Source organism: Sorex fumeus, unplaced genomic scaffold, assembly GCF_029834395.1.
Source record: "Sorex fumeus unplaced genomic scaffold, SorFum_2.1 ptg000063l, whole genome shotgun sequence".
Lineage (NCBI taxonomy): Eukaryota > Metazoa > Chordata > Mammalia > Eulipotyphla > Soricidae > Sorex > Sorex fumeus.
Window position 1 is genome coordinate 50377514 of NW_026606120.1, and position 12489 is coordinate 50390002.

Genomic DNA, 12489 nt, shown 5'->3' on the forward strand with positions numbered 1-12489 from the left:
ATGGAGCATTTGTGTTCCCACTGGCTGCCAGTGTTAATGACAGCAGAGCCTGATGAGCTAAACAGGCATGGCTCTTTCCATCCCAGAGATCTGTTCCTATAGCTTTTACTTGAAAATGTCTAATGAATGCAATACCACCATTTCATAAAGTCTGGAAACAAAGGTGGATATACATAGTAAGTGATTTTAGAGATGATACAATACACTCAGGTTTCTCAGCCTTGGCACTTTGACATTTTGGAATGGGTAACTCTTTGTCATAGGAGATTTTGCTGCACATTGTAGGATATTTAGCAACATCTTTAACCTCAACCCAGGTATGCCAATAGCATCTACCTGCCACCCTGTACTGACAGTCATATGGCTGCAGGCATTTCTAGATACCCTCTGGGGTCAAAATTGCCCCAGTTGAAATGTTTTTCCATGAGTTCTCACTTGTACATCTGAGGTTCTTACCTCAGATGATTTGTAACTAATAATCTGCTGTCATTTACTGTAGAAATAGCAATGAAGTGTTTAGTCTGTTAAGCTGTAAAATAGTGCCTGTAACTCTAGATTTTATGCCCTTTATCTATTTTGGAGGTAGATAAATTTCTTTTTTGGAAAGTACTGTTTGAAAACTTCTCTTTAATAAAGATAAACTTTTCTCTCTTTCTCACGTTCATCCATTAGTTATCCTCTCTTCTCTTCTGAAGTGCTATACGGCCCTTAACAAGTTGTTTTTGACTACATATAACCCTTGACTAGTCATAAGACAGAATGGGAGCTATTTGAATAAAGTTATCTTTATCAAACCTTAGAGATAGAGATAAAAATATCTTTATCTGTATTCTTAAGGGTCATTTAATTTTTATGACATTGTAGCTTTAGGGAATTTTTTATTTCTACTTTCTTTAGAAGTGTATGGCTATGTGTTGTTTATTCTGTTTTACAGCTAAGGACACTGAGGCACAAATAATGTTAAGTCAGTAATAGTCACACAGTAGTCACATGATTAGTAGAGGTCTAGTATCCATCTGGTTTTTTAGCTGTCTTTCCTTGCTAATGTATTAGCTTGATGAATACAGAAACTTTGGCTTGTGGAGTATTGAGTTCTTAGCATTAAAACTGTATCTGGCATGTAGTAGGTATTTACTACGTACTTGTTGAATGAGTGAATGATTTTTGCTTGACCTATTTTAATACTCATTCTATAAATTATGTGCTTCTCTTTTGGAAAGAATTCAGTCTAACACTTTTTCAGTTAAAAAGAGACATTAAGAGCTGAATTTGGTGTTCCAGATGTCATATAATAATTGAAAGTTATTTACCTGCTGTTCTATGCATAGAATGTTTCTATCAGTCTAATCCAAGATCATACTCTTATCTTGCACTCAGCTTTTAGTCTTCCAAGTTCTTGCCTGTTTCATATGAACATTGAGCTATATAACATGTCCACTTTTAACTTTTGGAGTTAAAATGGAAAGACTGGAGTTAAAATGGAAAGATTGATCTTATTCTTTATTTTTGGGCAACCAAAGTTCTGAGGACTTGCTCCTGGCTCTGTGCTAAGGGATTACTTCTGTCAAGACTCAGAGGATCATATGGGGTGGTGGGAATGGAACCCAGGTCACCAGCGGGCAAGGCAAACATCCCACCCACTGTACTATCTCTCCAGCCCTTGAACGATTTGTCTTTTAATCATTTGCTATATTAAAATGAAGAAAAACTGTTTATAGTAGTGAGGTATGAATTTTCACAAATATATATAATTTCTGTATATTTTGCTTTTGTGTCTGTGTGTGGTGCTGGGACTCAAACCCAGGGTCTCACATGTGCAAGGCAGGCATTTAACACTGAATCACTTCCCTGGCAAAGTTTTTTTTTTTTTTAGGGCCTCCTAAGTGGTGTTCAAGGGGATTCTGGGACCATTCTTAATGCTTTCGATCAATTGGATCATATGCTTAAATACTTCAGCCTGAAAATGTAGTGCTTCTTGGGTTCTTTTTGAATCCTGCAGTGGTTAGAGCCCTCCAGGGCTGCCTTTTTTTTTTTTTTTTAATTGAATCACCATGAGAACAGTTACAAAGCTTTCAGGTTTAAGTCTCAGTCATGCAATGATCAAATGCCCATCCCTTCACCAGTGCACATTTTCCACCACCAAGAACCCCAGTATACCCCCCCATCTCACCCCTCCCCCTGCCTGTGTGGCAGATGATTTCCACTTTACTCTCTCTACTTTGATTACATTCAGTTTTTCGACAGAAGAGCCACCATTCATATTTGGAATTTTCCCCCAACAATCAGACCTCCTGAAAAGGCTTAATTAGATAATTTGTTTTCTATTGCTGATTATGAAGAGCATATAGTGTTGCGATTTTGGATTCCTGGTATTTTAGTAATTAAGTCTGGAGGGATTTCTGCCAGAAGCTGCTGGGTTCCGAGGTTGGTTTGTGTGCCTCTGGGATCATGACCGTTCAGGAGCCGGAGGAGCCGTTCATGGGCCCAATAGGCTGTGAAAGATGGTGGTCACCATGCCGCTGAAAGGAAAAGGCAGAAGGGACAATGCCCTTTCCCCGCCGGTGTGGCACAGGGCCGTAACTTAATTCACAGACCCAACACATTTCTGCCACAAGTCCAGGGCAACTCTTGACAGGGCTTAGGGGGCCCAAGCATTGTACTCTATCTTCAGCCCCCAAATCTGATTTTTTACTGTGTGTTTATATATTTTTTTTCTTTTAGATTTCACATAAAAATATTATACAGCATTTTAGCATTTGTCTATGACATATTTCCCGTCTTTTTTTTTTTTTTTCCTTTTTGGGTCATACCCAGCAATGCACAGGGGTTACTCCGGGCTCTGCACTCTGGAATTATTCCTGGCAGTGCTCAGGGGACCATATGGGATACTGGGAATCGAACCCAGGTTGGCCACGTGCAAGACAAACGCCCTACCCACTGTGCTATCGCGCCAGCCCCCATATTTCCCTTCTTATAATGACCCCAAAGTCCATTCATTTTGCAAAGAGCAGGAATTTCCTTCTTTTTTTGGCTTTAGTTTTTGGGTCACAGCCAGTTGGTGCTCAGGGTTTATTCCTAACTTTGTGCTCAGGGAATCACTCCTCATCTGCTTGGAGCCAACCACATGTGTTGGCAGAGATCAAACTGGGTTTTGGCCAGGTGCAAGGCATGCAAGTGCCTTGCCCACTGTACTGTCTCTTCAACCCTCATCATTCTTGATTCAATAATCCTTTGACAGACACTTAGGTTGGTCCCATATTTTGTTTGCTCATATGGTAGTTTTGCTTTTAATATTTTGAGGAAGCTTCGTGCCATTTTCCAGTGATTGTACCATTTTATAGTGCTGTAGTGGACAGGGAGTTCCTTTTCTCTATATCCTACCTAGCAGGTTGTTGTTTCTTTTAATGATAGCTACTGAATAGGCATGAAGTGATATCTCACTGTATTTTGAGTTCCCTTATGCTGGTAATACTACTTTTCACTTTTTCAGTTTCACTTTTTCAGTTTCCAGTCTCTTCAGATATTTTGCTCTTAAAGGGGGGATTATTTGTAATTTTTTGATGTTAACAGTAGATGGATTCTCATATTTTGTGTGTTAACCACATGAATCAGACATTTGCAGATAATTTATCTCAAAAACTTTAGGTTGTCTTTTTATGTCTTTTGCTTTTCAGAACCCCTTCTAGTTTTGTATAATTCTACCTTGAATTTTGTTTTTTGTGTGTGGGCCACACCTGACAATGTTTAGGGGTTACTTCTGGCTCTGCACTCAGGACTTACTCCTGGCAGTGCTTGGGGGACCATGTTGAATGTTAAGGATCAAACCTGGGTCAGTCATGTGCAAGGCAAGCACCCTACCCTGCTGTACTATTGCTCTAGCCCCTCCATCCTGAATTTTTCTTTTTTACGCTTATATATTAGATATGTGTCTAAAACATATAATTGCCAAGACTCTAGAAGTTTATTCTAGAAGTTTTATGTTCTTGAATGTATGTTTTTTTGTATTTTTGGTTTTTTGTCTTTTGTTTTGGACCAGACTCAGGGGTGCTCAGGGATTACTCCGAGCTGTACTTGGGGGACCATAGAGAAGGCTAGAGATAAAACCCAAGTTGGCGTCATGCAAGGCAATCATCTACCTGTTGTTCCTCTACACTTAAGCTGCTGTTGCTTCTCTACACTTAAGTTTTTAATTGATGTAGTGTTAATCTCTGACTGGTATAGAATTTGCAGATCTTATACATTATGAAACCACTCTGGAGCAAAATTCACATGCTGATTATAATATGACATTAAGAAATGACATAATTAGGAACTGGAGAGACAGGGTGCTTGCTTTGCACATAACTGACCTGGGTTTGATCCCTGGCACCCTACATAGTTTTTTAAGCCATGCTAGGAAAGGTTTAGGAAGCCAAACAGTAAAACATTCATTAAACATTTAATAAGACTTCTGCCATAAGATAAGGAATGATAAAAGCCAACATTGTCAGTTTTTGCTATTTCAGTGCTAGAGTGACATTCTTGAGTATTAATGTATCCGTACATAGCTCTCTCTTTTAGAAATGAAGACTTTCAGTGTTCTTAGGCATAAAAGCACATGTAATCCTCACAACAAAGCAGTGAGGATAGTTGCCATGTATTATACATACACATATACTTTGCTGGTTTTCTCCCCACCGGTGTTTGGGGCCACCAAGGATAAACCTGATTATTCTTGGGAAGCCATTATATGGTGTTGAATATTGAACCAAGGACCTTAGTTTGGAACAAAATCCTTTGAGCTGTGTTCTTGGAATGCATTTTTTCTTTTTACCATAGCAAGGCAGCCTGCTTACTTGGGCATTTTTATTATTTTATTATCTGCATAGATGTGGGATAGTCTATTTGTATATATGCTCACATACAAATAGATGTGTCAAAGGAAAAGGAAAATTCTTGTAAAAATAGAGAAAATAAATATTAGATCTGGGATATGATTGTTGGATTTGGGGTTAAATAACATTCGTAATTATAGTATCAAGCATGGAATCTATCATAGTATCTCTGTAACTGAAACATGTTTTTCTGATTTGAACTTTCTCTAAGATTTCTTTCACTATTTTAACACCGATCATTAGGCAAAATGCATGCATTCTGCAGCTTGAGAGAGATGGAATGTGACTGAAGGGAAAAAGTTACAATTATACTATTAATAACTTGCCTGTAGAGCATATTTCATCAAATTCTAAGAAGCCCTTGTTTTTAGTTTTTGACATCTCTGAAATTGGGAATGCATCTTGTCTGGTGTCTTACAGTTCATAGTGGTTTTTCATTACTGTGGTACATAAAGTAACAATGCTTCATACAATTAATTAGTGTCATGCATTCTATGAAGTAATTATATTTCTGTGTGGGATAAGTATTTGTTAAGCAAGTTGCTCAATGTGTGTATTTGTGAAAGCTATAAAATTAATGTTTTACCCTAATACTTTCACATTTTAGAAAATTGCTTTTTTACATAGTCAGATACTAATATTGAAGCTTTTAGAATTTTAATAGATTTTGCTTAAACTTTATTAGGTTGTATAATAAATGTTCTAAATAATTTTAATTTTTAAGCTTAGCAATATTATTATACCTAATATTTCTAATATGTTGCATACTTGGTTGTTAAAATGTGTTTATTTCAAAGCTTTTAAATTGTTTTTTAAAGTGTATAGCTATGATGCGGATCCATGTCTGGTTCTTATAAGGCATTGTCTTGTTTTTGTTTTTAGAGTCTTACATTTAAAGAAAAAGTAACAAGCCTTAAATTTAAAGAAAAACCTACAGACTTGGAGACAAGAAGCTATAAGTATCTTCTGTTGTCTATGGTGAAACTAATTCATGCAGATCCAAAGCTCTTGCTTTGTGTGAGTATTTGTGTCTCTTTGTGTGTGTGTGCGTGTGAGTACGTGTGTTTATGAAACACGTTGAAATTATTGCAGTAACTTAGTTTTTTTTAATCAGTAAAATACTTTTTTCCTTGAAGAAAGCTAATGAACATTTATTAATCCTACTTAAACCTAAGACATTTTGTAACTTTCTTCCATTATTAAGTTGTTGTATTTTATGAGAGCTTCATTTCTTACATGTTACCATTTAAAATGGTAACATTTTTACATGTTACCAGATTATAATTTTTAGGCATAAGTTTGGCATGACTGGAGAAAATGAAGAGACCATAATTCAAGAGTGTTTCCTACAGCTACTATCTGGTATTCTTTTTCTAATTTCCAATATCTGTTGCCTAACAATTTAGCTTTTCTGTCCCTCTTTTTTCCTTTTATTACTGGCTCTGCTTAAATATACTGTATTGAAAGGAGAGGTCATGAAATGGATGTGATTAGCACTCAGTGATTGTCATAGTGTTACTCTTACAGATGCTATTAGATTTCTAAAGGGGTTTTTTGTTTGTTTTGGAGCCACACCCAGCTGTGCTCAGGGTCTACTTATGGCTCTATGTTCAGGGATCATGCCTGGCTGGACTCCAGAGGCTATATGGGGTGTCAGGAATGGAAAGTAAGTTGGCTGTGTGCAAGGTAGTGCCCTATCTTCTGTACTATGGCTCTCCCAGCCCCCCACCATAAGCATTATTTTAGTATACAAATAATTTAGAACAGTGAGATATGACTGAATATTAGTTACACGAAGTGATAAAAAAAAGTATGAATACTGGAGATACACTATGTATTGTGATTGTTTTAATGCTCTGTGCTTTAGTTTTCTATTTTTAATCCTTCCCTCCCTCCCTCTGTACCTCACTCCCCCCCCCCCGCCCCGCCTTCCTTCTTGTTTCATGATTTAGAATACTGTTAATAGGGTTTTGGGTATATCATGTTCCATTTCCACACTTAACCAATACTTGGCAGCTATTCTTCCACCGGTGTCTCAATATCCACTCCCACTTCCCACGTGCTGTATTTTTCTTACAGGAGGAACAGTGATCATTCTGCCTTTGAAACATTGTTAAGATTGTGATAATGCATGTAGAACTTGTAGGAATAATCCATAAATGCTTAATGAGTAACATGTTTAACTCAACCTTGGAGTTTCCCTAGGCTCAGGAGAGTAGCATCCAGAAAAATTTTTCCCTGCTGTTAAGCAACAGGCTTTTTAAGGTGCTATCAGTTTTGATGCCTTATTTTTTCAGATTGCAATATTCAAATCGTTCAACTTGATGTCCATAGTTTCAAGAGTCCTACCAACCTTTTTGGGGGGGATCTGGGTGGGGGTCAGGTGCATTGGGCCATACCTGGCAGTGTTCCATGTTTACTTCGCGCTTTGTGATCAGAGGTCATTCCTGGTATGTTCTGGAAGACCATGTGGAACCAGGATTGACTGCATGCCAGTTAGGTGCCTTTCCTCCATGCTCTCTCTTTAGCTCTAGAACCCCCTTTTAAGATTCTTTGGATAGGGCATGCACTGCCATGACTGCCTTGTCTAACTTTTTCAGTGTCCAGACTTTTCCTAGTTGGAGTTTGAGGCTCCTAAGCTGTCATCAACCCTAGCTGATACTTTCTTACCTTATCTCCCTAATCCCTCCACCTTTTGTATGCCAATTCTCAGAAATAAAAATCTTTTGGTCTTCCCCTACCCACCAACCTTGGATTCTATAATTGATTCTTATAGTATCAGAAAACTTTTTCTTAAAAAAAAAGGATTCTCTGGATATTTTTGGATTTTAGTGGTTGACATACCCATAAGTAAGTTAAAACCTCTACACCTAGAGGTTCTCAAGACTTACTTTTGGCTCAGTGCTCAAAATCATTGCACAGGGGACCATAAGCAGTTCCGCGGATGAAACTGGGGTAGCTACATGCAAGTCAAGCACCTTAACAACTATTGTGCTGTTTCTTCTAGCCCCTAAAATTCTCAAATTTAAAAAAAATTCTTGTATGTCAGTGGTTTTTTTTTGGGGGGGGGGTGGGGGGTGTGCAGAATATAGCGTGAGCAAGCAAGAGAATATAAGAGAAAAGAGAGAAAAAAAGTAAAATAAAAAACTAATAAAAAAATTAGCAGTGAAGACTGGGTAAAAAAAAGGTAAAAGGCCCTCCCGTTGATCATCGATTTTGCTCGAGCGGGCCCAGTAACGTCTCCATTGGAGACTTTGTTGTTACTGTGTTTGGCATATCGAATACGTCACAGGGAGCTTGCCAGGCTCTGCCGTGCGGGCGAGATACTCTCAGTAGCTTGCCGGGCTCTCCAAGAGGGGCGGAAGAATCAAACTCGGGTCGGCCATGTTGGCCGCTTGTAAGGCTGGGTAGGTGACTCAAAGGTCTGGAGGGAGGCCCAGGTTTGGAATTGGGCATTACAAGGTTCCCTGAGTACTGCTGGAAATTGCTCCTCAACACTGCAGGGTGTAGTCAAAAAGCAAAAAATCAGTTCCTAAGACTGTAGTACTAATGAAATAACCTTCATCCTGATTTTTTTGTTTATGCAGAACAAGTTAAATTTGTATTGTTATTTCATCATGTTGTAGATGTGTGTGTTAGCACCACTTTTTACAAGCTATAATTAGGTTCAAATAATGTCTCTAAGCTATGGATATTTTTTGTGCTAAATATTTTATTGTTCAAATAACTGGAATTTAAGTGGAATTTGATATTTTCCAAATTTGAAATACACTAAGTTGAAATGGGGAAGGGAGGGGAAAAAAAAATCTAAAATTGAAATTGTTTTCTTTGCTGCCATCTAGTGGTTTAAAAAGCTTAGCATAAACATAAGTAAGTTAAAATACTAAGGTTCCTTTTATATATTTTAAATGTATTTAACTTCTAAAAATTCTTAACTTAGTAAATTAGGTAAATGTAGGATTAATGTTTTTAAAATAAAATAGGTTTATTCATTGTAAGGAGAATTTGGGGAGGGAGAAAGAGAGAGGGAGAGAGACAGAGAGACAGAGAGACATTGAGAGCGAGCGAGCGAGCGAGCGAGCGAGAGAGAGAGAGAGATTCATAGATTCATTTTTTTGTGCCACACCGAGTGATGATTAGGGCTTGCACTCCTGACTCTGCACTCCGGGGTCACTCCTGGTTACAGTGCTCAGAGGTTCTATGTGGGATGCTAGGAACCAAACCCAGATTGACCATGTACAAGGCAAGTGCTCTTTCCACTGTGCTATTGCTTCAGCCCCAGAAAATACATTTTTTTTAAGAAAATCAAAGATTAGAGGATTTTTTTTTTCAAATTGGACAACCTGTGAGTTATGTCTCTGACCTGAACCATGTATGTTTTAAGTGTAAATAGATGCTTCCAGGTTACAGAAAGCATTTTAGACTCATATTTATATGTATAAACATATGTAGATGTAAACTCATATTTATGTAAACTGCTAATTTGCTTTCCTCAGTCTACTGTTTTTCCTGATGAAAAAAGTGATGTCTGAATACCTAACGCTGTGGATTCTAGCCTATCTCTTATCCTTTGTAGAATACAAAGAAAGACTGTTTAAGATAATACTGATGTCATTCAACGTGTTTTTGTTTCCTTTGATTATAGCCACTTATAGATCAAAATAAGTAAATTCCAAATGATAGTTGTATTATTTAGTCAGTGTGGCATTACTGAAAAAGTAGTCATCCCTCATATTATGGACATATATTATTTTTTTGCTTCTGTGGTCATACCCAGCTGTGCTCAGGGGTACTTCTGGCTCTGCTCTCAGGATTTATCCTAGGCTGGGGAACTATATGGGAAGTCGGGGATCAAGCCCAGGTCAGCCACATGCAAGACAATCACCCAACCTCCTATACTATCTCTTCAGTTCCATAGAGTTATAATTTTGATAGTTCAATACTTAAGCTTTTGTTTTTAGAATTTTACCTCAACATTATTAATAATAATGAACAAGTAAGAGTATAGATTAGGAGAATTCTTAACTAAAGTTCATTCTTTAATTTAATTTTTTTTTTCAATTTGGGGTCTATACCCAGCTGTGCTCAGAGGCTATTTCTTGCTCTGTGCTCAGTATTGACTCTGGGTAGTTCTGGGGAGGGAGCAACCAAATGTGCCTGAGATCGAACCAGGGTCAGCCATTTATTGACCTTGTACTTTACTCTTTACTATCTCTCTGGCCCCTGTTTTGTTTTTAAATTTTAAATAAAAGCAGTTATTTTTACTGGTGTGACTTGAATACCATGAAATCCATTATTGAGAAATCCACTGCTTATTTTAGCTTCCAGCACTGTCTATTGCTGAAACATTTTTATTAGCCCACTTAGAAACCTTGTTTGCATTAGGAGTCAGTCTGTTTCCTTTTCCTTTCAGTTCCTGTCCAATGATTTTTTCAAATTGAAGTTTGCTTTTTTTCTTGCAGAATCCAAGAAAACAAGGGCCTGAAACTCAAGGCAGTACAGCAGAGTTAATTACAGGGCTCGTCCAGCTGGTTCCTCAGTCTCACATGCCGGAGATTGCTCAGGAAGCAATGGAGGTAAAGGACAAATTAGGTCTAGGCCCTCGAAGGGACAGTTTTAACTTTGTGCATCCTTAATGTTTCTTTGGCCTTTGTGAGTGATAGATTATCATTTATAGACATAAAGACATGGACATTTATATACTGTTTCATAAACTTTGTGGACATTTACTCTGCAGACATTTATAAAGCATATAAATGTCTTGTTAATGGCATTTACTTGCTTTATGTCACATCTAAGAAAAATATTGTACACATTCTTATAATTAATAAAAGAACTCTCAGAGATTCTTGGCCAACCAGGGCAGATCCCAAAGTGTCTGAGGATCCAGTGGTGCTAGAGGGTGCTAGTGTTGCCATGGATAGAACTGGGGCCATATGCATGCCCTTCGTGCACTTTAAGCTCTATGTTAGCTTCCTAGCCCTGCAGTTCACCTATTTTTACTTTTTAATGTGCATAGGGATATAATCAAAATCATAAAGTTCATATAATCATAAGGTTCAGGATGTAAAGTGTACCAGCTAGTGATTTTTATTACATTCACAAGGTTATACAATTATAACTGCTATCTAATTTAGAACATTTGTGGTGTCTCTAACAGCCATTAATCATTTTTTTAGCTTGTTATTATTTTCTTGAAGTGCTAGGGATGGAATTCAAACCTCATTGCATGCAAGGCGTTGATTTGACCATTTAGCTCCTGTATTCCTAGCCCAATCTGTGACCTTTCATGCTGACTTCTTTCATTTAAAAGGGTTTTAACTTTTAACAATATTACAGAATTAATGTCTAATTCTTTTTTTTTTTTGTATTGTCAAGTAATACTCCATATCATGGACATACCATCCATATTATTCCCCTTTCTATTTTATTTCCAAAAAAAAAATCTGTGTTTTTATTCGCTTATACTATGGTTTAGTTGCTTTACAGTATAATGGGATTTCAAGGGTTTAATTAGTCACAATATTATGGTTTCCAGTGTTACAGTACTGCAGAGATTCCATATCATACTTATGTGTGTAATTGTCATTGCTATCTCCAATTAAGGTCCACTGTATTCTCACCCTCAAAGACCCCTTTACCTTTGGTAACTATAGTTTTTGCCAAGTTTAGTAATTGTATTTTTAATAGTATTTTTTTCTTTCATAATTTTTTTTCCTTTTGTAATTCATATTCCACATACCAGTGGAACTATCCCATAACTGTCTTCTACTTATTTCATTTAATTTAATCACTTCAAGCATAATTTCATCTTTTTAAATACAAATACGCCAAATTCCATTCATCTGTTTATCCATTAAGAGAGAAATTGCCAGATTTCATCAGTCACAAAGTGACTACATTCTTTCTTATTCCCCCTGGCAATGTAATGAGTATTTGAATATTTCCACATACTTGCCAGCACTTGTTGGCAAATAGAAGAAAAGTGCAGTTATATGTCTTTTTTTTTATTATGACTATTCTAGAGACTTTAAATGTAGTTGACTTAAAAAATTACTTGATCAGTAAAATTTTCAGTCTTACGGAGGTATAATTTTTACTTAATAAATTTGTAAGATTAGAATATTACTAGTTACCTCCCAGAAGTTCTTTAGGTACTTTTATTTAATTAAAACAATCTAAAATTTTTTAATTAAAAAATAGGAATAGGGTGCAAGAATGTGACTCAGCAGTAGAGTACATGCCACCTTGAATGTGTGATTCTCAGATCTGCAAAATACCAAAATCAAGAACATATGGCCCAGAAACAATCGATCACGGTCACGGTTCTCCCGTTATTCATCGATTTGCTCGAGTGGGCCCAGTAATAACATCTCCATCGTGAGACTTGTTGTTACTGTGTTTGGCATATCGAATACGCCATGTGGAGCTTGCCAGGCTTTGCCGTGTGGGCGAGATACTCTCTGTAGCTTGCCGGGCTCTCCGAGAGGGGCAGAGGAATCGAACTCGGGTCGGCCATGTTGGCTGCATGCAAGGCAAACGCCTTACCCGCTGTGCTACTGCTCCAGCCCAGAAACAATCAAACAAAAAAATATGAATCATACTAGTGGACTGA

The 12489-nt window shown here is 37.3% G+C and overlaps 1 protein-coding gene across 9 annotated transcripts in view; it reads left to right on the top strand.

Annotated features, from left to right (window-relative positions):
- Positions 1–12489, top strand: part of NF1 (neurofibromin 1) — a 300188-nt gene that overhangs the window by 104359 nt on the left and 183340 nt on the right. For all 9 annotated transcript variants that reach the window (XM_056127967.1, XM_056127959.1, XM_056127961.1 and 6 more), the window contains 2 exons: positions 5757–5891; positions 10337–10450. In XM_056127967.1, the coding sequence (XP_055983942.1) occupies positions 5757–5891; positions 10337–10450 (249 nt within the window). The remainder of the gene's footprint in view (positions 1–5756; positions 5892–10336; positions 10451–12489) is intronic.